General features: G+C 52.1%; 1 protein-coding gene across 3 annotated transcripts in view; it reads right to left on the minus strand.

Moving 5' to 3' along the window:
* Positions 1–1,908: 1,908 nt before the first annotated feature.
* The window catches only part of Rab11fip4 (RAB11 family interacting protein 4), a 62,792-nt gene continuing 38,158 nt past the window's right edge, over positions 1,909–26,542 (minus strand). For 2 of the 3 annotated variants that reach the window (XM_050128676.1, XM_050128674.1), the window contains exons 2-13: positions 19,302–19,531; positions 15,785–15,979; positions 15,103–15,237; positions 14,892–14,927; positions 14,332–14,431; positions 14,003–14,106; positions 12,840–12,980; positions 10,113–10,194; positions 9,166–9,303; positions 8,935–9,090; positions 8,000–8,143; positions 1,909–7,114 (exon numbers count right to left, since the gene is read on the minus strand). In XM_050128676.1, coding sequence (XP_049984633.1) covers positions 6,998–7,114; positions 8,000–8,143; positions 8,935–9,090; positions 9,166–9,303; positions 10,113–10,194; positions 12,840–12,980; positions 14,003–14,106; positions 14,332–14,431; positions 14,892–14,927; positions 15,103–15,237; positions 15,785–15,979; positions 19,302–19,444 — 1,491 coding nt within the window. In that variant the 5' untranslated portion in view covers positions 19,445–19,531 and the 3' untranslated portion in view covers positions 1,909–6,997. The remainder of the gene's footprint in view (positions 7,115–7,999; positions 8,144–8,934; positions 9,091–9,165; positions 9,304–10,112; positions 10,195–12,839; positions 12,981–14,002; positions 14,107–14,331; positions 14,432–14,891; positions 14,928–15,102; positions 15,238–15,784; positions 15,980–19,301; positions 19,532–26,542) is intronic. The other variant, XM_050128675.1, reaches the window with a different exon arrangement.

Raw genomic sequence — 26,542 nt, forward strand, 5'->3', positions numbered from 1 at the left:
GGCCTAGTTTACCCAGGAATGTGGTCAACTGCTGACCCTCTCACCCACCCAGGCAGTTAAGCTGAGTTGCAGTGGGTCCCTATCCTTCCCAGACCTGTCCTATTCTTCCCGAGCGAGCCCCAGGTGCGTTTTTGCCAGCTCCCCACTCTTGCTCTTGGGTACCTACCCCTCCTGCCACATCCTCCGTACAGCCGTTAGGGAGAGGTGCCCCAGCTTTGGGGCTCCACGTGGTGCTCTGCCTTCTTGATGCCTCTCCAGGACAGCAGTCCCTCCCTCACTTGAGCAAGTCCAGTCCTGCTCCGTGATGATCCTCCTTATTAGCAGAGCAGGAATTCTGGATGACTGGCAAGCTGGGTCCCTGGACTGGCTCTGTGTCCTCATCTGTTGTGAGCCAGCGCTTCAACTCTACCTGGCCCACAGTGACCCCCATGTACCCAGCTTCTGTGAGCTCTGTGCTGTAGATAAAGCAAGCATGAACTGAAAAAATATTTATCACAGGGCTGGAAAGATGGCTCTGTGGTTAAGAGCATGGGCTGCTCTTGCTCGGACCTGAGTTCAGTTCTCAGCACTCATAACAAAACTGGTAGTTTGAGAGTCTCACTGTGCAGCCCATGCTGCCTGTGAACTCCTAAGAGATCCGCCTGCCTCTGCCTCCCAACTGCTAAGATTAAAGATGCGCCACCATGCCCAGCCTACACGTATATTTTAAACACAGCCTACTTTCTAAGTTATACTCTTTGACCTCTGTAATTTCAAAAGCCACAAAATGACATATATAGCTACAATGTTAAGATCCTTGAGGCCCATCTCCTGCCCATTCTCTCCATGCCCAGGCTGGTTCAAACATGTTAAGACCTCTGATTGCCATCTCTATTTAATAAACCCAGCTGTTTCATATGAACTTATCCTGAAATTATTTTCTGTCCAGCAGTCAAGACGCTGGTTCCACCTGAGTGGAGGTCTAGAGGCAGCAAACTCCTCATGTTCCAGGGGCCAGGATCAGGCTGCCAGACTGGCCACGAGGGAGGCCGTGGGCCCATATCCATCTGCTGAGCTTCCTCCCATGCCTTCCAGTACTGCAACAGACACAATGGCGTCTTCAGTGGGGGCTGTGAGTTGTAGCTTCCAGAGACAATGTACCTGTGGACTGAAGAGGGCCTTATTTGGGTCCATAGAGGTGTAATATAGGTCCAATAGTTCAAATTTAGTCAAGTTAACTTCATTAGGTTATCCTATATATTTGTCAGTGTGGAGGCCCCAGGTAACAAGACCACACTGAGGAGAGAAGTGTAGAACCCCCAAGTCTGCACTTGACAGTGGCCCTGTGGGCCCAGCAGGCAGGTAAACTTGTCACCTGTCCACCCCAGAGCTCCCACAGCACAGGGTCTGCGTGGGGAGGATATATGGGCCAAGATACCCGGCCTGGTGACCAGTGAGCTCTTCTATCCTGACATTTCAAAAGGGTAGAAACCTTGGGTCCTGGAGCACACAACCCTAAGCTGCCACGATGATCCATGGCATAGCACAATTCATCTTGCCAGAGAAAGCAGTTTAAGTAGGGGCACCTGAGCACCCTGGAAAGCCCTCACTGAGAGAGAACACTGCTGCAGAAGGACAGTTTTCAATCACAGTCCTGAGGCTGGAACTGGTGGGGGGGGGGGGGGACTGTTAACATGGGAGTTTGTGAGGCACATCTCTAGGAAAAGCAGGCCAGGGCTGACTGCAGCCAGACCCTGCTATTCTCTTCCTCTAGGGGGCAGCACTAACCACCTCAGTTATTACACACCATAAAGAGACTTTTTCCTAAGAGAAATGTCACCCTGAAGCCAGAACACAAGCCTGCCTTTCTTCCTCCACCTCCTCCATTCCCATCCCCATTTCATGTTCCCCCACAGAAATTCACTCAAGTCAGGAACAAAAAGCCAACTATTTATTTACACTGTGGTCTGTACATTACAGTTCCTTGGAAGGTGCCCACGCTGAAAGCCTGTTTCAGGACAGAACAGGCTGGAGGCAAACAGTTCAGGGCCTGGGATTCACCCCTCTCCCCTCCCTGGGGTCTAAAGTGGAAGTTCCTTTCCAACCCCAATTGCTAAAGCCATTTGCAATTACTGGCTTCTGGGGCAAAGCCCCAGATGGAATTCCTGGAAAATCAGAACCTATCGCTGGTAGCTTCTTCCACCTGGGCCCCAGCAGGCCCAGCCCCAGAGCGCGAAGAGCTGAAGTTGGGAGCCAGCAGGCTGTGTGTCCTCGGCACACGCTGTCCTGTCCTGTCCAGGTCCTGACATCAGTCTGGTGAGTAAAGGCACTCTGGTCTGAGCACCAGCAGACAAGGGAGGGCTAGGCAGGTGATAAGAGTAGGCAGGGACAGTAGCAAGTGACTTCCTTCAGCACACACGGGGATTGGGGGAGACACCAGACACAGTGGCCCTAAACCCAAATGTATTGCAGAGCACTGGAAACCACATGGCTGGGGCTTCCTCCAGAAGAGCCATGCATGGGGTCTGGCAGACCTGTAACCCCCTGCTGGGGCCAGTGCCGGGTTAAAGGTGATCTGTCTTCTATAAATAGCCACACCCACACAGACGAGGCTTGTGGAAGAAGCTGGCCTACACAAAGCTACCCTTGTCTGGGACGCAGAGCTTCTAAACTAGCTGCAGGTACACAGGGACTAAGTGTTCCCTGTGCTTAAGACTGTAACAAAAGATTCTGTACAAAAGTTACCAAGTCAACAGAGGCTGGGGGACCTATGGGGAAGCAGGGTCTGCCAACCGGCCTCAGTGGAGGCACATGGCTGCACACATGAGTACACACAGGACTGGGGAGATGGGTAAGGGGGTGTACAAAAGGGGGCAGTGGATAACAGAATACTGTGTGGTCCACAAGGGAAAAAAGGCACAAGGACCCCAAACCATGCAGACAAAACCCAGCCTGTGCAGAACAGGAAAGCAGATGGCCCCAGCAAGAGGCAGGGCCATCAGAGAGGTGGCATGGGATGTTGCCCCCCTCAAGCTGGTACCTCTGGGGTAGACATCCCTACATTACAGTCACGATGGGAAGAGCAGCCCACAAGGACAGTACATCAAAGATACCCAGCTCCTGGTGAATAGGGTGACAAGGGCTGTCACCCTGCTATGCTTTCAGAAACAAAGCCTTCTAGAAGTGGCTGTTTTCTTAGCTGGGCAGCTGAGACAGCAGAGCCACAAGCTGTCCTGCCCTGAAGGTAGGGCAGGCTGGCCCCACCTTCCCCAACATACCCATCACATGCACAGTCAAGTCAAGACAGGAGGCAGGACAGGGAGGTCCTGTCAAGATTTGGCCACTCTTAACTTGAGGCCCCTTGGTGAACACGTTAGTGTACCAACCCGAGGAGCCGCCAGAGGCAAGTCCTTGGACCCCAGTGACGGTAGAAGGAAAGACTGGGAAGAAGGGGCAGCGTTGAAGCCCTAAGGAGCTTCACTTAACTTCTACAGAGTCACTGGGTATCTGTCGGGCTGGCCTGGTGACTACCCTAAACCTTTCCCAGGTCCCATCAGCCATGTCTACGTAAGTGGAAATTTGCCAATGCCTCACGGAGTAATTCCCCCTGCTTCCGGGGGCCTTGCTGAAGAGCCTGCAGATCCCCTACAGAGCCCAGTGTGTAACAACATCCCCTGGACCACTGGAGCCAGCACGATCACAGACTACCCATAGGAGCATCACCCAGAGCCTCCACGGCGTGAACTGCGTGATTTGACACTGACAGAAGCAACTGGGACACCCTCACTGCAGACAGAACATGGACAAAGCCACAGAGGCAAGAGGCCACTGCACCTGACGCTGCTGTCCGGGCCCAGTTCTCACCTCATTACCTGCCCCCACTTTGCAATGGGCTCGACAGCTGGCACCTGTTTCCTGCGATTCTGGGTATCCCAGGCAGGGAGCCACTAGGGGATACAGATGTCCAGGCTAGTGAGAGCAGCTGGATTCTCTCCTGGGGCATAATTACCCAAAGCCATCCACCTTCCATCACCTCAGTCTAAGACAAGCTTCTCAAACAGCCCTGCTCGAGCTTGCAGACATTCACGTGGTTTCTCTACTTGAGCCGCACATGAACAGCACGGGATGAGCGATGCACATACAGGTGCTGGGCCACACATGCTACCCAGGCCGCCAGCCACAGAGGGACTCGGGGTGGGTCCTATCATCAGCTCCTGTCACGCAGCCAGAGACGAAGCCCCACACCAGGCACTCTGCCCCTGTGCCACACTCCCAAGCCCTCCACATCAGATGTTTTCTCAGAACTTCCTCGGGTGACTCCAGCACACAGCCAAACTGGAGAACCCAGTCTCGAGTCCTGGTGTTCTGCTTGGTTCTTGAGCTTTGTGTTTTTGGCATGTCAAAAATAAAAGTTTAAAAAGGAATTTCTTCTGTAGAATCTCAAGGAAAGCTACCAGTTCAAAATAAAACCCAGCTATTCTGAGCTAAAAGGAAACAGACACGGGAACACATTAGTTCACTCTGTTTGGCTTCTGATGGAACACAAGGACGCTGAGCGTCACATAAAAAGAGCATCTGCTGCACCACCCCAGCCTCCTCGGATCCTGCAGACCCTTCCCCGAGGGAGTTGTCTGATCTGGCAAAAGCAATACCCCGGCAGAGGACACTTAGCTAAGTTAGTATCACCTGGGGCATTCTTAAAGCATTCCGAGGCCTGGGCCACACCTCTACCAACTGTTAGAACACGTGAGGATCAGAATAGTAAAAAGCTCCCAAAGTACCAAGCATGACTTGGAACATCGTGATTCTAAACGTTAAAACCACTTGTTTATCTGAAATTCAAATCTAACCAAACGGAAAGTGAGCCAGGGAGGCAGAACAGAAGTCAGACTCTCCCAACCAAGGAGAGTTCTGCGATCTCTCAAGAGTGATGTCGCACTAGGAACCCTGGGCTTTCAAGCCCAGAAAAACATTTTAAAAACAAACTGGGAGTGGTGACTAAGGCCTGTAAGCTCAGAGCTCTGGAGGCGAAGGCAAGAGGCCTACCGTGATTCCAGGGCAGTCAGAGCTACAGCGTAAGACCCTGTCTCCAAAATAAAACAAAAACCTACTGCCACCACTACAAGAAACAACACATATGATCTTAGGCCAAGTTAACAAGTTTTCTCAAGTGTATTCTGGCTGAGGTGTGTGAGGCCTGGAAGCCAGTCCTGCCCTCAGAAGTCAACTTCCAGAGGCCTACAGTAAGGGTCCATGTCCATGGGGGCCTCCAAACTTGGCATTTCCTCAGGGATCCCATTCTTGCAGCCCAACAATGTGGGCCAAGCCTGTGTGTTGCCTTGACAGAAGTTCCTTCTTCCTCTGTTCCGCTGTGACACTGGCCTCTGTGGCCTCTCTGGAAACTTACACACCAGTGAAACTGGAGCCCCATACAATTTCAAGTACAAAGCAGCCCCCACAGACCAGGACTGACACTCAGTTGGCCTCTGCCCCGCTCCTGCCAGCATGACACCTGGATCAACCTTCCTACTGACACATCCTCAAGTCTCCCTACCTAGCCCTTCTCTGTCTTCCTAGACCCAGGGAATGCTCACGGAGACCTGCACCTTAAGATCAAGCCTTCCTGTCTTCCTAGTTTGGCTCACCCAGGCAGCCAGGGCAAGGCAACCCACCCGCCATCTACACAGCACAAGACAACTCTGTGCACACAATTAAAACAGATCTGCAGAGCTAAAGGCAGCACAGTGAGGGGGCTGAAAGGCCACAGCCCTGCCTCTGTCCCTTCTTTACCCCCCACTGACACCTTGCTGCTCACTAGCCTCCCCAACATCTCCAGACCTTCCTTTCTATTACACAAGATGTGCTCAAGAAAACAAGTGACAGGGGAAGACTTAAGACCATCCATGTTTATCTGCACTGGGGAAGAGGAAGCCGATCACAAACCATATAAACTGAGATGAACTGCAACAGTCCAGGTACAGCATCTATGCCCAGATGCCTCAACAAAAGATCACATTTGTAAAAAAAAATCTGGGCGGGAGGGAATGCCCACCACATATTCACAGCAAGGAAGACTAAGGTTCCCCCAGTGTTCTCCACGGGACCTCCTAGCAGCAGAGCCTGCTCTCTAGTGGGGGTCCAGGTTCAGGTGTGCCTGAGAGCTGCAAGAAGGGGCGTGGCTACCCCCCCCCACCTCCCTCCCCGAGGCGCATCTGTACACTGTTAAGATGCAGCCATGGGAACACGTGTCTCCCAGGCAATCACTCCCTTTGGCCCCCAGTGTTAACACATGCCTTGGGCACTCCACCCTTCTTCTTGGCCTTCCTTCCACCCCGAGTGAATGCTGTGCATATTTCCTGTCTTCAAAACAAACTGAAGCCAAACCAGAAAGGGGAGGTAGGAAAGCAAGGCTGGGAAGGACATGGAAAACTACAAAGGCATGGACAGAGCACACCAGCTGTAGACCTGAGTCCACTGGACCCCATGTACCTGCACCCCAGAGGGCTACCCACAAACACCCCTTCCTCCTCTGAGCTTAAAAAACCTGGGTTTGAAAGGTAGCCCGAAAGGCTGGCAAGGACACCAAATTCTGGAGAATGTAACAATTTTGTACCCACTCTCGGGGGGACGGGGGACGGGACGGACGATACATCTCCTGAGAGCGTCTGCTAACCCTTATCCACAGAGGTAGAATCATTTCATCAGTATGCTAAATGCGAGCTTCCAGTCCTTGCTGTAACTCCTGAGAGTGTCCCTCCCATAGCCAGCCCCCTCGGCGCCTCACAAAGGGGCTGCAAAGTGCACACACTGCTCACCATGGGTTGTCACCCACAGCCACGGCCCCGAGCTCACTCCTCTGCCTGTGTGAACGGTCTCCCGCACACACACCAGCACACACACACAGGGTGGTCAGAGGTACATTTACAGAGTGAGTGTGGGGTCCTGCCTGCATCTTCATCTTCAGGCAGGCCTACCCCTAGGTCCCAGGTCCAATGGCCGCTCTGCAGCCAGCCCTGGCTCAGTGTTTGATCTCCAGGATGGAGGGGTTATGGTCCAGTATAGCCAGGATAATCTTGTCCATGTACTGTCTCAGTCGGAAGTTGATCTCCTCCTGCTCCTTCAGGGCCTCCATTAGCTGAAGGGAATGAGAAAGGTGGGTCAGAGGCTGGGTCCAGGCTGGGCTTACAGTGGGCCAGTGTGACAGGGGCCCAGGTCAGCCTGAAGGTCATCAGTATCAATGACCTGAAGAGGGGCTAACACATGGGGAAATTGTCGCAAAGATTGGGAACACTGGCTGGATGTACTTATAATCAGGGCTAATGGGTACAGGCCCCGGGCCCAGAAGATGCTTGGGGCTGCTAGTCTTTCCTCTGTCCAGAATAGTGACTCCTCAGTCTAGCCCTGCCTTATTCAGTGGCTCTCACCATGACATTTAGGTGCAGCCAAACTGCTGTCCCTATAGAGTTGCCTGCTCTCCTAGATCTCCCTGAGGTCGGAGGTTGGCCCTTAGCTCTGAGTCTCAGATGGAGGCAAGATTCGGGTACACAAGGTCTGTTTTGCACTTAAATGCAGGTGAGTGTTTTGTATTTGAGGCAGAAAAGATGGCCTATAGTGTTGGGAGCAGGGCCCCTTTCCCGCCGCTAACCCTGTGGTTATTTCTACATGTCACAGGGAAGTGTTTATGAAGCTGCACGCTAAGAGACCAGGTAAACATGTGCAAAAGCAGATGTTAAAGAAATTCTGGCTACCATCCAGGTGGGTTAAGTCCAGGAGGAGTCTGACTTGAACCCGGAGCTTCTGAGGAAAGAGGTCTAAGCCCCTCCCCGAGCTGCCTCCAGCTCAGTTCTGTCATTACTGTGAGCAGGAAGCGGAGGACTATTGGGGCCAGGCCTTAGCCTACCTTTCAGATCCTCTGTAGCCTGGGGTTCATGGTCCCAGCAGATGGGGGCTAGGGACAGGACCCACAGAATGGAGACCAGACACCACTGTGAGCGTCCATGGGGATGAAGGGAAAGGCTACCTCATCGCGAGATGCCGTGTCGATTTCTGCAGCCAGAGACTGGGCTTTGGTCTGGGTGGCAAAGAGGTTCTTGGCCTCATACAGGCTGAGGCTCAGGATCTGCCCATTCAAGTCATCGTTCTGATCCCGCAGTTTGTGATTCTCCTGTGGGAACAGAGCAAGAGCACATGTGCTAAGGGAAGCACCTGGAGCCACAGAACCCAGTGCTCCCTTTCTGTGTCCTCAGGCCACCAGGATCCTCCCTCAGAGAGCCACTAATTCGGCCTGCAGTCTGGGATCTGGCTGAAGGGGTGCCATTCTGGATTCTCTGCAGGAAGGATAGTTTGTTTTCCTGGTTCCCCCTACAGCCTTAGTGGTAGCTGTTTCAAGACACACTGAAGGCAGCAGACATAGGTACCCCCTCCAATTCTTGCCTATAGCTCACCCCAGGGACCTGGGAGCCCCTCCTGGGTAGGTGAAGGGCTAGTTGTACTGCAAGAGATGGCCACTAGGACTTCTGCCTGGGTGAAGGAGCTCAGGCGTGATCCATGCCCAGACTCTGGCCCACAGGCCTGCCTGAGTTTGGGTTTCACTCCCTTCTTGAGCCACTGCCCCCTCCGGACTCCACACATAACCCAGGATGCAACAACACAGTTTTGGGATGCTATGAGAAGCAGAATACCAAGCTTAGGCCCTATCTGCCAGAGGCCCCAGCTCAGCCAAGCCTGAACCTGCAGCTCGGGGATGTCCAGGCCAGGACAGGGACCTAAAAGCCCAAGGACCATTTACTGTAACCAGAGGTAAGCCGAGCGTGGGATGGGATGACGGGCTCCGGCAATCAGGCTGCTGAGAAGAGCAGACAGGAGGTGAGCCGCTCCTCGTGGCTTCCAAACAGAGGCCCACATGGCTAACTCGGTCGTTCTTCAAAGCCCCTGGACAGTGGCTCTGCGGCCTACCTGCTTCAGACGCTTGACCTCATGCTCGAGCTCCACCTCTCTCGCTCTGGCGTTGAACTCGCCAAGGCCGGATGCGCTGCGGCCCCTACCTGGCCGCTCACAGTCCAGCTTGTACATCTGCAGGTGTTCCAGCTCCCTCCGCAAGTCCTCAATGAGCTGTGAGGGAGAGAAGCCTGTCGGCTGCAGCCGAGACAGCAAGGGGAGCCCTAGGAATCCCGACCCGTGACTCACCTCCTGCGTGGCTTCCCGCTCCTTCTGGAACTCCAGGCGATTCTGCCGCAGCTTGTCCATCATGCGCTTGTAGAGGTCCATCTCGTCCTTGAGGCGCAGGCTGGTGTCCTCCAGACGGTCAGACATGCGCTGCCGTTCCTACAGTCAGGCAGACCTTGTCAGGGTGAGCATTCCCAGAGGGCCCTAGCGCTCTGGAGGACCTTGGTGTGGCAAATGGACGGGCAGAGCAGCCACCTTGGGGGGATGCCCTCAAAGAACATTCTAGAAACATAGCAGGAAATGCCCTAGGAAATGTCCCAGATGTTTTTTCAGTGGTGTTAGGCAGAGCCTGAGAAGAAGCTGTTAGCCCAAACACCGTCTTCAAAAAAAAAAAAAAAAATCCACAATATATATAATACAGATTGTATTTTACTGTAGAAAACTTGAAATTTTGTATATTCAGAAAGTCATTATTCATGTTTTCTTCCTTTTTAATTAAAAAAATTTTTGTTTAAGACAAAACTCTTGGGGCTGGAGAGATGGCTCAGCGTTTAAGAGCATTGCCTACTCTTCCAAAGGTCCTGAGTTCAATTCCCAGCAACCACATGGTGGCTCACAACCATCTGAAATGAGATCTGATGCCCTCTTCTGGCCTGCAGGCAGACACACAGACAGAATATTGTATACATAATAAATAAATAAGTAAATATTAAAAAAAAGACAAAACTCTCATATACCCTAGGTTAGCCTAAAAGCTCATGATGTAGCAAACAATGACCCTGAAATCTTGACCTTCTTACCGTCACCGCCCGAGGGCTAGGATTGACAGGTGTGTGCCACCATACCCTGCATTTCCTTCTCCTCTGAAGTGAAACGCTTTAGTATTCCAGAGACTATGACCAAAGGCCCTCTCTGACCACCATCTCTCCGGAGTACCCCCTCATCTCGCCCGCCCCCTCCCCGCCCACCTCATCCAGTTTCTCTGTCTGTGACTTCAGTCGAGCCACCGTTGTTCTCAGATCAGTATTTTCTTCTTCTAACTGCTGCACCCTGGGAGAGAAAAACAACGCAGAGCTGAGGATCCAGAGTGGAACCGACTAGAGAGAAGGCAGCCAGTCTCTGCTTCCAGAAGAAAGAAACTACCAACTGGGAGAAAGACTGAGACAAAGTAAATATCTCACGGGATAACTCAGGTCCAGCGTCCAAAATGTTCCAAAACTTTTTGAGCAATGACATGATGACGCCACAAACCAAAATTCCGTATTATCGCAAAACTGTTTCATGTGTAAAATTATTAGCCAAGAATGATGGAGCATGCCTTAATCCCAGCACTAGCTAGGGAGGCAGAGGCAGGTGGATCTCTATTGATTTGGAGAACAGACTGGTTTACACAGCAAGTTCCAGACATGATGAGGCTATCTCAATATACATAAAAATATTATACATTATTTATTATGTTATTATATGTAAATATGTATGTAGTTACTTTCAGGCTATACGTTACTTTTTAATTTTGTATGTGTATACAGTATGTGTGCAAGGTCCTGTATGTGTGTGTACACGTGCCACATTGCAAATGTCAAGGGTCACCTTTACATTGTTTGAGATAGGATCTGTTATTGGTTTTGCCAAACCAGCTAGCCTTCCAACTTCTGAGAGTTCTCCTATCTCTGCTGCAGAACACTGGGATTACGAAAACACACAGCTGTGTTTGGTTTTATGTAAGTTCAGGGGATTCTAATTCTTCTGTGGCAAGCACTTTACCCACTGAGGATCTCCCCAGTCCCATAAGCTGTTTTAGAAACACAGGAGTGTGGGGCTGGGGGTGGCACACCCCTTTAATTCCATCACTCAGGAGGCAGAGACTGAGTCTGAGACCAACCTGGTCTACAGAGTGAGCCCCAGAACAGCCAGGGTTAAACAGAGAAACCTTGTCTCAAAAAACCAAGAAAGGGGAGGGGAGGAAAGAAAGAGAAAAGAATTTCATATTTAGATAGGGTCCGATCTCTAAGATATGTATAAATGAATATGTATTTCAAAATCTAAAAATTTATGAAATCTGCTCTCCACACACATGCATACATGTGAACACACATATGCACACACAAAAGATCCTTCATGAAACAATGGGGAAACGGGTTTCCTCTAGGTGGAGGAGCAGTCCTCCTACGTCTGGTATACCCGGGCTGCTTCTGCTAACATGTGCCATCTGAAGGCTATGACCATATCTGCTCTCTGGTCTCCATCCCCAAACCTGTCGGGAATCCCGAGAGCTCGCTGCAGCCATCTCTGCTTCAGAGACAATAATCCTCTCCTGGAGCATTTGTGACAGTAATCTTGCAGGGACTCCCGGGGGGACTGCACTCAGGTAGGTCCCTAGGCAGGTGAGAGGGCTCCTGGAACTGTGTGTAACCATCTCTCATTCTTGCTCCACCCCAGGTGTTGCCCCATTCTGGAGAGGTTTTCCTTGACCTTCATGAGGCCCTGGGCAGTACCCTAAGGAGGCCTCCAGACAGGGCCAGAGGAGTCTGGATCTCCACGGTAAGTGGCATGGAGCTGGCAAGCAGTAAGGAGGGGAGTATAAGCCAGTGACTGGAAGTACCATCCATGCCTCCACACGGAGCTGAGTTAGACTACTCAGAACCTGATGTTCTGTGTGCCTGCTTCAGGCCCTGCCCACATGGTCTTCCTGCCTCTGCCTCTCTGGTCCCAGCTACCCCTCTCTTGAGTTTGTAGTCACGAAAGCAGGGGTACTGAAGAGAAAAGTCCTTAGGACACCAGCCTCAGAGCCATATGCAAATAGTAACCTGCAGATCACGACCCCTTTGGAGGCTGTTTATAGCATCTCCTGCACATCAGATAAAGTAGGATCTATACATCAGCAGAATGACAGTTACAAAGTAGCGATGAGATAATTTTATGGTTGGGGGTCACCACAACATAAGGAACTGCAGTAAAGGGTTACAACATTACAAAGGCTAAGAACCACTGTCCTAGAATACCAGTTCAGGTTTCACACGGGAAACCCCTGGGAAGGTGTTTGGAAGGGGTGAGGAGTCTCAGGCACAGGAGAGCTGGGAGGTCTCCTCACCAAACTGCACCACGTTAGGAATCACCCAAACCCCTTGGGACTGCCTGGCCCAGTCCTTGTCCAGCTACCCCTCCCTCAACCCAGGTTGGGCTTAGAAACTTCTCCTTAAATACCTGGGACCCTAGGAGAACCAGGGCAGGTCACAGCCGCATTACAGTTAGAGTCTGTGATGTGGGCCAGGCAGGGAGAGGGAGACGGGGATCACACAGTAGGAAAAGCCAATGTGGCCAGGGCCAGTGGTGCTCTTCCTGATCCTGGCTTGGTGTGGTTCCAGCAAGGAAGGATACAGCTGGCCACAGAACCCAGGGACCTGGTTTTCTACTTCTCTAAGTCCAGAGTCCCAGGCTCAGTTTACCTATGTTACCTAGGATCTGACAGCAGGGGGAGCTCCAGGCCTAGACCTGGGCCCCTGCCTTCTGCTCAATGACCAGGCTCCTATGAACAGCATCCTGCCTGCTCCCTCAAAAACGGGCCTGCGTAGTTTTAGTATCTGAGGCAGAAATGCTAGAGTGGTAGGCTCAGTTTACTGAAAACACATGGAACCAGCGCTACCCAAGGGCTGCCAGGGCAGCGGGGCGCAGCGGGCACAAGGCCTGGCGCCTACCTGGTGTTGAGCAGCTCCAGCTCCGTGTTCTTCTCCCGCTCCAGCTTGCAGTAGACCTCACGATGTCGTCGCGCCTCCTCCTCCAGTGCCTGCTCTGCTGTGGTCTCCTGATCCTTCACCATCTCCTCCAGCTCATGCACCCTGAGGTGGGCACAAACAACTCCAGTCAGGGCAAGCTCTCACCCACTCTCACTGTATTCAAGAAGGCCTGGACCCCGCCGAAGGCCCTCATATATCCCTGTGATGTGGGCCATGAGCTTGGCTGACAGGTAAATCAGGGACATCTGAGAAGTGTGTCAATCATACTGGAGGGAGAAGCAGATCCAGTGGAGACGCTCCAGAGGGGAGTGAGGCCACAACAGTGAAGACAGCAGGCCTGGCCACAGCTACACAACGGCTCCTAGGTCTTACTCTCTCTTTTCTGCTGACTTCCTGCCCAGCACCCCTCTGACGACTTAGGCATGTGGCTGTAAGAAATCCAGAGCCAGGTAAAGGCCAGGTCCCCTGGAGTCATAGCCCAAGCCTGACTACTGGAAGCCTAGAGTTGTCCAACTGCTCACAGTCCGTCCACCAGGCTGAGCTGGGGCATACGAAAAGGCTATGGTGTGGGACCCGGACCCAGAGAAGTCTACCAAGTTTCTTGCCCCTGTGGAAGCCAGCCAGCATGGGAGAGCATCCCTCCCAGGGACCCTGGTGTCCATCTATACCACCAACACCAGGCCACACGCAGTACCACCTGGGTCCTTCTGCCTTCCATTCCCCACCACAGGGCGTGTTCCCAGGAAGGAAGCCAGGCTCTAGTCACTGTAGTCCAGTGGTTCTCAACCCTCCTAATGCTGTGACCCTCTAATACAGTCCCTCATATGCTGTGGTGACCCCCACCATAAAATTATTTCGTTGCTACTTCATTACTGTAATTTCGCTATTGTCATGGATCATTAATATGCAGGAGATCTGATATGCGACCCCAAAGGGGTCAAGACCTACGGGTTAAGAACCTCTGCTCTTATGCAGCGAGAACCACATGTCCTGGGCTGTGCACTGAGCACAGACTCTATCGGGTCTGGAATCGAGGCTAAGTGCCTCTGAGTCAGAAAGACTTGAGGCTTCTCTGCCAGCAGTGGTGACAACTCCCCCTTCCCCAGAGCCACCTTCCACCAGACCTGTGCACCAGCTGCATATTCTCCTGTTTCAGCTTGCTCTTCAGGTCCCCACTGGTCAGGCTATCATTCTCCAGCTCTGTCACCTTCTTTTCTAGGAAGCTCACCTGCAGCGTGAGGGGTAAAACATTAGAAAAGGCGTTCAAAGCCAGAGAACTGACAATCTAGGAAAGCTTGTGACAAAGATCCCCAAGTGAACGAGGCTAAAAGAGCAGTCACATCTGGAGAGAAGGGGGCGTGTGATCAGGGCCCTTCCCCACCCTGAGTGCCCAGGTGGACCCAGGGTCCACCCCCACTCATCCCAGGAATGCGCAGAGGGCCCCAGGGCTCACCTTCTCCGTGATGTCATTGTCGCAAGAGTCGATGCTGTCCCGGAACAGGTCCTCGGTGCTGCCGTTACTGCTGCTGAAGTTACTGTTGTGCATGAGCTGCCTGTTGGGGCGGAGGGCACCTGTCTGCCAAGTCTGCCAGAGTCTGGGGCCCCAACTCAGGCTATGGGCCGGGTGAGTATTTGGTACTGGGGCTGCCAAGAAGGAGGTCACAGGAGGAACGCTCCACCTGCCCTTTCCACCCAGATGACAGTCTACTCTAAGGATGGTGGACAGGGCAATTCCCCAAGCCCAGGTCCTCTGTGGAAGGGAAGGCACCAACAGCCATGGGCTGGACTATGGTCCTCAGAGCACCCGAGAAAAGCCACTAAAGCTGAAGCAGTGAGGACCTACAGATGCTGGCTCTGCAGGAAAGCAGCTGAGGATGGCCTCACGGCAGCCTGCTCGCTTGGCTAACAGCGTGCACAGGCTGAATCTGGGCTGCCACCACGGAGCCCTGGCCCCAGGACAGCAGAAGTGAGGGAGGAAAGCACCCAGCTCCTTGTCGCCCAGGAGGGTCTTACCGTCCGAAAGCTGTACTTGAGATCTTCCGGTTGGGGCTAGAGAAAGAGGGGACACAGTCACTGAGAAGATGGACACTGGGTACCGAGGGGCATCATTCATCAGTGTGGTATCAATGTGCTGCCGTGAACGCCCAGCCCTGCTCGGACACCCACATACCTGCCCACACAGAGTCTGCCTTGCTAGCCCCGCCTCTCTGGGCTGCGGCCTCACCTGTTGGCCTTTAGGTTTTTCAGCCGGGCCTCCAGGTCATTCAGCAGGTTGATCTTCTTGCAGCACTGAGAGCAGTACACGTCCAGCAGCTCACTGTTGTAGGCATGGCGCATCTTCCTTGGGGTCTGCCCCGCACTGCACCGGAGGAGAGGGTGTCACTCTACGCTGCTGGCAGGCTGTGCCCTGCCCGTCCTGCTGCGCTTGCTCTATCTACTTCCCCAAGGCTTTTATTTCTACTTTGGGATAGAGGAATGGAAATAAACCAGAGAACCCCGTCCCCGCGGTTGTCAGAGAAAGCTGGGAGAAACGAGCCCAGTTAACAGATAAGGCATACTGAGAGCTAATGTCACAGGAAGGAATGACTTGGGCAGGTGAGAAGGGGCCACAGAGGGTCACTTGGAAGGCCTTTAGTATAGAGGTACTAGGAAGCACGGTGACATAGACACCTCCCAGGATCTGCAGACTCATAGACCAGTTAACTGTTTGTTCCCCAAGATAAAAGGGGAAAGGGCAAACCTGACCCCAGGATAGGAGAAGGTGGCACCCCCACATGCCAATAGAGCCACGTAGCCCTGGACAGAGGGAAGGATGATGTTTGTCTGTCTGACCCACTGGGGTGAGTCTAGACTGGTTCTGCCATTTTCCCTGGATTCCAAATGCTACCCCAGAGCAAGGGGGCCACCTGGAAGACACTGACGATCCTAGATCTGAGTAGACGTTGGTTCTGGTCTCGTCATCGGGGCAGGGGCTGCTGGGAGCACAGTCCACGTCATCCCCCTCTCCGTAGTCTTCGAACTGCTCCTCGTTGCTGATGAGAGAGGCGGTGGAGTGAGTGGAAAGGTCTGATGTGGTCATGGATGGAGTGAGGACCAGGGACCTGAGGGCCGTAAGCACCCAGTTAGTGAAGGGCAAAGAGCAGCCTGGCCCTACACACAGCGGGAGCCTGGCCAAGTCTAGATCTTTGGACCTTGAGGACCTCATCCTAAGGGGAACATCCACATGTTCCAGAAATTTCCACCATAAGAAACAACAAAATACTGGTTATTACTTGATGATTAAGCAACAGATAGATTAAAATTGCACTATAATTATAGTTAGAGTAATAGAATTTGTACCAGTGATTCAAATTATTAAATTATAGAGTATCAAATGATTGTTGAAAGGCTTATGCAAATATTGGCAAGAAAGTAGAGAAATAAGTATCAATGATAAGTTAGACAAGCTTTGAGACTTAGTAATTAATAAAATTAATTATTTTGTGACAGGGTTTTACTATGCTGGCAATGATGGCGCAAGCCTTTAATTTTAGAACTCAGGAGACAGAGGCAAGTAGATCTTTAAAAATGTAAGACCAGCCTGGTCTACACAGAGCATTCAGGCCAGCCAGGGCTACATAGCAACCCCCTGTCTTTAAAAAAAAAAAAAGAAAAGAAAAGAAAAGTGGTTAAGAGCACTGACTGCTCTTCCAGAGGTCCTCAGTTCAATTCCCAGCAACCACATGGTGGCTCACAGCCATCTGTAATGAGGTCTGGTGTTCCCTTCTGGTATGCAGGCATACATGGAAGGAATGTTGTATACATAATAAATAAATAAATCTTTTTAAAAAAGTAGAAAATACAAGCAGTATCATGGTAAACAGGCTTGGGTAAGGGTGCTGGCTGTTTTCTCCCATTCCACTTTTTCCAACTTTTAACTATCTCTTAATTTCTAAAAATTTATTTATTATTACTATTAGTGTGTGCATTCATGTGTCTGTGTGCACATGTGTGCATGCAGACATCCCTGCGCAACAGCCCATGTGTGGAGTCAGGGGAAAGCAGACTCTTCCAGGCCAGCTGGCCTGCTCGATGCTCCTGACTTTCTGAAGGAGCGCTGCGGTTACAGATGCTCACTGCCGTTAAAGATGCGCACTGCGGTTACAGATGCTCACGGCTTTGTATACTAGTTCTATACTCAGGTCATCTGTCATCTGGCAAGCACCTTCACCCACTGAGTCAGCTCTCTAGCCCGCATTATCTTTATCACAACAAGCAACAATGAGCTACCAGATGAGAATCAGCCCCCCATTTATAAGGAGCATTTCTAGCCCAAAGATTCCTACTTCTAAAGAATATCTGTCAAAGACGCCAGACTCGAGGGCAATGGTCCTCAGCCTTCCTAATCTGTGGCCCTTTAATACAGTTCCTCATGTTGTGGTGACCCCAACCATAAAATTATTTTCATTACAACTTCATAACTGTAATTTTGCTACTGTTATGAATTATAATGTAAATACCTGATATGTAGGGCATCTGATATGTGACCCCTGTCAAAGGGTCATTTGACAACCCAGGGGAAGCAACCACAGATTGGGAACCACTGCTCTGGGACCTCTCATGGGTAACCCATATGATTTAGGGAAGCTTGGTTGGCTGGGGCTATCTATGAGCTGAGAGCAAAGAGAGGCTCAGCCCAGAACCTGCCTGAGTCCTCTTCCCAGTCACAGTAAACACTTCCTCATCCACAGATCATGACTTCCCCAGCTCAGGATCAGTGTTCGTTCCCAAAGCTTGGCTCCAGGGAACCCCGGCTTCTGTTTAAGGATCACAGCACTAAAGACAGGGTATTAAGGATTAAGTCCTTAGTTCCAACCTGCATTTTATTTATTCACACTTTGTCTCCCCTCGGGGTCCTCTGTATCTCAGGCTGAATGGCTCACAATGCTCTCTTTCCCCAATAAATGTTGGTAAAACTTCAGCAGGGCTGGGGAGATGGCAACAGGTAAGAGAACATATTGCTCTTAAGAGGAGCTAATTTCAGGCCCAGCATTCGAAAATGCCCCCCTATAGACTCACAGACACCCTCTTTGGGCCTCTATTTATCCAACACACACACTGAGAAAAAATCAAATAAATTTTTTTTTTCAAGGTAGGATTTCTCTGTAGCTTTGGAGCCTGTCCTGGAACTTGTCCTGAAACTCTTGTAGACCAGTCTGACCTTGAACTCACAGAGATCCACCTACCTCTGCCTCCCGAGTACTGGGATTAAAGGCATGTGCCACCACTGCCCAGTCTAATAAAAAATACTCTTAAACACACACAATTTAGGTGGTTCAATTATGGAAGTTAATTTTTTAATGAGGTTTGAGATGATTAAAAGTTGGCAATTTGTGCAGCAGTGGTGGTGCACACCTTTAATCCCAACAGTCAGGAGGCACAGGCAGGAGGGCGGACCTCTTGAGTTTGAGACCAACCTGGTCTCAGAGTGAGTTACAGGACAGCCAGGACTACACAGAGAAATCTTGTCTTGAAAAACCAAACCACACCAAATCAAAAATTGGCAATTTCATGTGGCTCAAAGCCACTACGAGAACTCCTTGCTTGCTCCCCTTCTCCCCTTCCTCCCTCCCACCCCCTCAAAGAGATTCCTTTCTGCTGACACCAAACTGAACATAGGTACTGCTCTCTGCCGAGAAGCTAGGCAAGTGTCCACCATCTCCTTCCTCTTCCCAGAGATGGGGCTTGAACTGAAGGCTTTGGCAATGCAAGACATTGCTCTACCAGAGAGTTACAGATATAGACCAGTCCACTCAGACCTTACTACTGTTTTAAAACACTTCCGATGAGTGCATATCATCAATGTTGAAATACAGACTATGGACAGCAACGGAAATGATAAACCACCCACCTCCCAGAAATCACCACTGCTCAGTTTCTAAGATCATTTTCCCAGGCATATCCTACGACATCTTTTTAAAGCAGTGCTGGAATCACATGATAAGTTAGGTGCTCTTCTCTACCACTAAGCTACCCCTTGGCCCTAACCTGCTTTTTGAAACTAAACGAGTTCATATACCCCACATTCACTGAGAAACCATTAGAAGTAGAGTTCTGAGAGCCACACGTGGTGATGCTCGCCTTTAATTCCAGAAGACAGAGGCAGGCAGATCTCTGTGTGTTCAAGGCCAGCTTGGTCTACACGGCAAGTTCTAAGGCCATCAGGGATACATGCTGAGACCTTGTCTCCAACTCCCTGGCCCCACCAAAGAAAGCTAACGTTTGCACAGTGGCCTGCAATTCTAGAATCATCCCTACTATCCAGAAACCTGGGGCAGTAACAACTTCAGTGCCATCCTGACAAGGTGTGCCATGTACTTGCTGGAGAGCCTTCCAAGAACCGCACTTCTGGCCCTGGGGCCCCATGCCGTTCTGCTCACTCACTTGTCCTCTGGCAGGAACAGACCTCCCAGCTCAGGCTCCTTCTCATCGCCAGGGCTCCTGCCAGAACCCTCCAGGCCCTGGCTGCTCTCCATGGGGGTGTCCATTTCTAACTCCTGGGGTCCCTCAGGCAGGGCCAGTGTCATTGCTTCCTCCTCGTCTTCCTGGAAGAAGCCGGGTTCCCTGGGGAGGAGCTCGCCATCAGCAAACGTAGAGCTGGAGATGTCGCTGGCCTGGCAAACACAGAAGGACAGAATGAGAGAGGTTGGCTCCCTGGGACTCAATACTCTGGTCCATAAGGACATCTGTAGGGACCGGGAGGCAGGAGGGCCAAGAACTGGAGCGGCTAGATATAAGGATGTCTGGTTAGCCGTGAGGGCTTCTCCTGGCAGCTGACTCCTGAGAGTACAGTAAGGGGCTTGTCTCCCAGGCAGAGCCCCCATCACAGCCTGCACAGGATCCGTACTGTGGGTAGACCCACCCTAGTCAGCTGTCAGGGACAACCCTGACCTCCCAGGAGGAGCCTGAGGCAAGACAGTGCAGAGAAATCTAGGTGCTCCTCCAAGACCCTGCACAGCCGGAGAACCTCAGCACCTCTTCTGTAAACCAAGATGGCCATGGGATTTCATGCAGGCCTTCAAGCCCAGCACTCGGAAGGAAGAAGAAAGATCTGTTCTCTGTGAGTTTGAGGTCAGCCTGGTCTACATAGTGAGTTCAAGGCCAGCCAAAGCTACGCAGTGAGTGTAGGATAAAAAGTCTGAACTCACTTCTGGGTTTGGAGACCCACCAATCCCTGAGCTTGAAATCCCACCAACCCTTGAGCTCCCCGCAAGCTCGGGACTTGAAATCCCATCAATCCCCACCCTGAAATCTCCACCCTGGAAAACTGTTCCTCCAAAAAAACTATATAAGCCTGCCTCCCACTTAGTTCTTGCTGCTTTTCCCCTGAGCAGAGACCAGAGACACCCTCTTGTGTCTTCCCAATAAATCTCTTGTGTGAGGTTTGCTGTGCAGTGTGACTTTGTGGTAGTCCTTGGTTTCCAACTGCCAGGATACCTTTCCCCCTCAAAGCTGCAACATTTACAGTGAGGTCCTGTCTCAAAAAGCAAGCAAACGAATGGCAATGGACCCTTACAGGACCTCTGCGTCCACTATTCCCTGTTTGCCTGTGGCACATAGTGGGCACTCCCAGCACTTGGAAGAAAAGGAAGAAGGATTGCTATAAGTCTGAAGTTAGCATAACCTACATACTAAGTCCTAGGCGGGACAGGACTTTATGGTGATATCACGTTTCACAAGAAAGAAAATGGTAACAATTTCTGTTACTTATTTTTTTGCCAGAAGCCATGTTGCCGGCAGTTGTATAGCAGATATACTCTCCATCTCCCAAGTAACCTCTTTAAGTCAGAAAGTAAACAACTCAAAACAGTTTCAGGAACTCCCTGAAACTGACCAGATTCTCTAGGCCCCTCACTCCCAAGACAGTGGGCAGACAAGCCAAGCTCCAACAAGTAGAGACCAGTCAAGCAGCCTGAAAGAAACAGAGACCATGGAGCTGCCTGGAAGAGGCTTAGGCCAACCAAGGCCCCTGGAAAGGACACTGTCCACCTACTGAGCTGCCTTGTAGGCTGTGCAGTATGCTCCAGGTTCCCAGATTTTGTGGGGTGGATTTTTTGGGGTAAGTAGCCCCAATAAAACTCGTTGGTTCACTAGATGGACTTTGCTAGCATCCGTCACGGGCCCCCTATTTAGAGTGAGTAGACAGGAGCAGTCTGTCACACACCAGCCACGAGCTCCCACTTCTGGGCCTGAGATGGTCGGGCCAATGCCTAGAATACACTTTACAGGCTGCTGATATGCTACAAGATTTGTCTGCACCCCTTGCTGACATCACCTTAGAGAAGAGTTTAGGCTGAGCTTCCTTACCTAAACTTGAGGGGCGGCCTCAGGAAACCATCTCCTGGCTTCTGAGTAGGTGGGCACTCCCTGGGGCTCTGCTGCTGCCTGTCCTACCGTACGCTCTATGTCTAGGGCTGACGGAGAACTCTACTAAAAACGTTTCCCTTGTATACCAGGGCTACCAGGGGGCCAGAGGCAGAGCCTTGAAAGTCTTGAAAAATGCCCACAAGAAAAGGTTACAAGACACTAGAGGAAGCCACTTGGAGACAGGCTGAGCCTATCTCGAGAAAACCTGGGGGCTACGAAGAGAAGGTGATTAACAAACTTGGTTCCTCCCTGTGCCAAAACTCAGCCGAACACAGATGAAATTAGTGCCGGGCAATCCCGTTGGTAAAGATCAAGGGATGTTTGCAGGTCTTTCCCACCCACGCATTCTGATCCATCGCACATGGCTCCTAACTCATCAAAGCCCTCTCTCAGCACGCACAAGCCCACCCCAAACAGTGGAGACCAATGCTATGGAACAACCGTAGTACGCCAGAGCCCGGGCAGAGTTCGTGCTGTCCTACTTTTGCTTGGGACAGCTCTCCAGGGCGGCTGTCTAGTCCTGTTTTACTGATGGAGACACGGGAGTTCAAAGAGTAGCCTGCCAGAGATCTCTGTCTGGTAGAGTGGGCAGAGGGCCCGGGCTGCTTCTGGCTGCCACACAGTTTCCTTTATCACTGCTGCCTTCACACTCCACTGGCTTTCAGATCTGGGTGTGACAGGAGGGTGAGTCACTCTCTAGGAACTAGATGCTACCAAGATGCCTGGGGCCCCTCCTAACGTGACATTCCGGCGGTTCCACGCGCACACTGCCGCCCCCACGGGAGAGGTTGCTTAGCACAAAGACACTCATGGGGGTAGGAGGGGGTGGCCCATCCCCCAAGGGAGCAGCACGAGTACTCTATGCCATTGCGCGCTACGAGGACCTGTAAAGTCCACCTGACAGATAGGCAGTCGAGGTGAGCATGTGACAATTGCCAGGAATGCCATTTGTCCAGCCACAGGTTGCACCTGACCTTCACCTCAGTCCCAGGCCTACCCCTTCCACACCCTTTCTAGATGACAGGCTTCACCTGGGAACCTAGGTGTCCTGTCTCACTGAGCCCAAGGCACACCGGAGCTCACCCAGCATCCCACCCCAAGGCAGCATTGTGACCAACACTCAGGCAAGCCACACTAGCTCCTGACAGGGTGGGAAAAGTGGCCTCAATGGGGCTATCTCCGTCACACGACAGAAGAAATGCCCCAAACATCCCTCATGCCCCAAGACCAGACCACCCTCCTTCTGGGCAGACTTTTGAGGGGAGCACACATCTGACTGCCCATCACCTCTCACCAAGCACTCTGTCCCACAGCAGCCCCGCGAGGGTGGCATGAGGTATACAGGACACGCATGCCCGTTCCTGTCTCATCTAATGCCCGAGAAAGACGAGGTTCAAGGAGGCAGGTGGCTGCTGAAGCAGCCAGCTTACAAAGGGCCCTGCTCAGATCTGAAGCCAAGGCTCAGGCGTGCCAAGTCTGGAGCTCCATCAGCCGCCTAGCTCTGTGTCCACAGGTGTATGCCCACACACCCACTCAACAACATTTTCCTCTAAAATTAACGTCCTCCTTTATTAACACCCTCTTTTCATTCAATCCACAATTGTTTGCCTAAGGCAAGTGGAAATTTTAATTACAGCTTCAAAACCAATTCTTGCAGCTTCCCCCCCCCCCAAATTAAAGTAATAGAAAGCAGTGAGAAAAGAGACCAAACAGGATGGGGCTGGTCCAGGTCTGTCCCCAAGCAGACCCTCCTCACCAGGCAGACCAGGCCCCTGGGAAGGGTGAGAAAGCGCTGGGCCGGAAGCTCCCACCCAGAACACCTGAAGGAAGGGAAGCAGTTCTGGGAGGCAGAGAAGAGGCCTCTGACCCCCAACCTGTGCCCCTTCCTCTCAGGCAGGGAGAACAAGACACAGGAACCCACCTGAGTCAGTGATACTCCTTTAGCATTATTAAGTTACATAGGGAAGGGACGCTCTCCCTGGCAAGACCACCCTCAAAGAGAAACCTGTTCCGTACGACTCGGGCAGAGGCGGCCTTGCTGTGTATTGGAGAGCTTTGGGGACTATGTAGGAGCTGAGGACGAATTGCCTGGGGGATGCTATGGAAATTCTACTCAGGCTGACGCAAGATGTGGGCCTCGGTCCTGAACTAATCAAGGCTGGTTTCAGCAGCCCCCAGGTGGCCAGAGTCTCTCCCCAAAGTACTCTCTGTAGTGAGACAGAAGACAATGCTGTCATCATCCCACCTGATCACCACGCTGGCTGGAGACGCAGAAAGTAGACATCCTCACCCTGCATCCCTCATGGTGCCCAGGACCTGCCCAGAGGGCTGGCAGGGCAGGACATGGGCAACCCAGGAGGCTGAGTTTCCAGAGTTTATGGTTCTGAGACTCTAGTTTCCAGAACTCTCCTTTCTTGTCCTGATCACCAATATGTAGGGGGAGAGAGAGACAGACAGACTGACAGACAGACAAATACTACACAAGAGCATCCAGTCATCATACTGCCCCAGCAGCCAGTATAGGTCCCCAAGCCTGGGGCTTATGCAGCCTCCTCAGAGTCTGTACGGAAAGGTTGTCTGGTCTTTAAGAAGCTTCAGGAGGGCAGGATCCTCAGCAGGCAATGTGGCTCTGTCTGTGGCCCTATCGTTTCCCAGGGCTCTGTCCCTGAGGACAAAGAGGTGACTTTAAGCACAGAGCTCGTGTCCATAACACCATGGCTTGTTTGTGTCCAAACAATCTCAGGGAACCCTTCTTTCCCAGCCTCGGGGTCAGAGGCGGATGGAAGAGAAAGTAGATGCAGTATGCCACTGGGTAAGCAAGCCCTGGGGAACCCGTGCGGCAGGACCAGTGGAGAGCACAGCTCTGAAGCCTGGCAAATCAGTCCTAGTAGACCATCTCTGTGTTCCCGGGATTTCCCCTAGGAACAGGGACTGTCATTTCTGCCCGAGAGGCTGTATGGCAGTCAGCAGCTGTGGGAGGCTCTGTATTCAGAGCCTAGATTGTCCCACCCGCCATGGGTCCTTGGCTGGTCAGCTAGCAAGATCCTGAGATATATACTTGTTTGGGCCCAGTGGCTAATCCAAGGGCAGGGAATGCTGGAGACAGTACTATACCCAAGCCCAGGGAAACAGGACCCAGCCGGCTGCACTCCCTCCCTCCCCCCGGCCCCCACCACCACCCCAAGTATCTCCACCTCCACTTTTCCACTTTGTCCTCATCTGGGGCGGGACAGAACTGGCCCCAGCTGGAAAGGGTTGCCAGCAGGCACACAGCCTTCCTGTGGAGCCCTCTCCAGTCTCAAGAGCTGTGTTCATCCATCAGTAGGCCCCACAGCCACCCCTTCCTCTGTAGGAAGCTGGAAAGGGCTGAATTCAAGGGCTGTTGAAAAGACCAAGTATCAGTACACGTGGGGGGCCCTCAGAGAGGCTTACAAAGGCCCACTGTCCCTGCCATGCAGCCAGGAGGTATATCAGGACCCAAACTAAACAGTTTCATTTGGTCTTCACTCTCAGCCACCTCATGGAGGATGTGGGGGATAAAGGGGCGGAGTGAACAGTCTCAAGGTCACACACCCTAAGTTTACTGGCAGGCGATGTACAGAGAACACTGACTGTACAGAGTGACTACCTATTTCCGTTCCCCCAAAAGAGCAGAGACTGAAGCCGTGACCACAGGGAGGTCAGCATCTGAACCCCAGCAGTCGGCAGTGCAGGGGCCCATGGCAGGTGAGGACTCAGCACTTCTTGAATCAAGCCACACGGCGTCAGAGGCCTACGCCATCAACAGAAGGGCATCTAAGGCCTCGTGCCGATGACTCTGGTGTGCTCACTGCCTGGTGGGGTGACTACCGGATGAGGAGTTTCCCGAGCCTCGTCTCAAGCACCCGTGGTGAGTACCTGTGTGACAGGACGGCCACGGAAAATCTAATCCGGGACAGCACCTCACTGCTGAAGGACGCTGAAAGCATGACACAGAGATGGTGGGTGTTGAGGGCATGATCTAGAGTGGGTTCGAGTCACGCTTCACCAAGTATGAGCACTGTGGCCTTTAGGTTACTGAGCTGCCCAGTGCTATACCGCTGGACCCCCCTCTCTACGCAGCTGAGCTAACCACAATATGAATTGGGTGGGTAACTCTTCTAAGCCATCAGTCTTAGAATGTATGGGAAGGGGTTGATGAATGTGAGCTATTACTGTCACTAGGATGTTAAAGGATGATACAAAGGGGTACATCTGAGCATCCTGAATTCTATACAGCCCAAGGAGGACAGCTCTGGGAGGGAGGACAGCTCTGGGAGGCTAGCTTACTTCCCCTTGCACAGGGGCCCTCTCCAACCCACTGCCTTGGCAGGTCTGTTGGCACAGTAGTCACACCCTGTAATAAGTGTTAAGATGAGATGCTGCCTAGGGAAGGGTGTCCAGGAGGCCCTGAGGCGCGGGCTCATCCACCCCCAGCCCTGGCAACAGGCTCCACTCCGCGGGCGGTGACTTGGAGCCAAAGCGAAGCTCTGTGGGGACAGAGCTGGGTAAAATTAGCCTGGGCGGGCACATTTCAGCTTCCCTTGAAACCAGGCACCCATGGGTACACGTGGACCTCCCACTGCAGAGAAGAGGCTGTGGGTAGGCACAGGCCAAGCCTCACACTGGGGAGAAGTGCCGGGCCAGGCCAGTAATGGAATCTGTGTACCTAGCCAGCTAATAGCCTGGAGACATGGGACAGGCCAGGGTCATAACAGGTTTTTCCTTTGGGCTGCAGGAATCTCCTCTGAGGGGAGCTTGTGGTACCAACACCCCGAATTCAAAGAAGGTGAAATGAGACTGCCCAGAGATACCCTCACAGCCCACTACGGCTTGGCTGCTCTCCGCACAGAAAAATGGTGACCATGGTGGCTGGGAAGCAACCCTGACTGTAACTTCCACTGTGGCTGTCAACCCTGCTGGAAGTCAGGCCCCGCTAAACACAGCCACCAGATGTCACCAGTGGTGATGAGAATCTTGGTTCTTCAAAGGGCTACCCAGTGCCAATCAAAGCCCTAAGGTGGGGCTGAGGAGTTGGGGTTGGCATCCACACAGAAGAACAGAACCTTGACCCGCCTCCAAGGCCAAGGGAACTCACAGGGGAGTTGGTCACAAAGCCATCTCCGTTGCTCTGAGAGTGGCCTTATCCTGAGAGATCAAAGCTCTGTAACCCTGAGCTCCCCGCTCAGGTCAGATGTAGGTCAGACGACAGAACATACTATACCGTGGTTCCTACCCAG

The sequence above is a fragment of the Alexandromys fortis genome, unplaced genomic scaffold, assembly GCF_014885135.2.
Source record: "Alexandromys fortis isolate MF-2015 unplaced genomic scaffold, M_Fortis_MF-2015_v1.1 scaffold_80, whole genome shotgun sequence".
In the NCBI taxonomy this organism is placed as follows: Eukaryota; Metazoa; Chordata; class Mammalia; order Rodentia; family Cricetidae; genus Alexandromys; species Alexandromys fortis.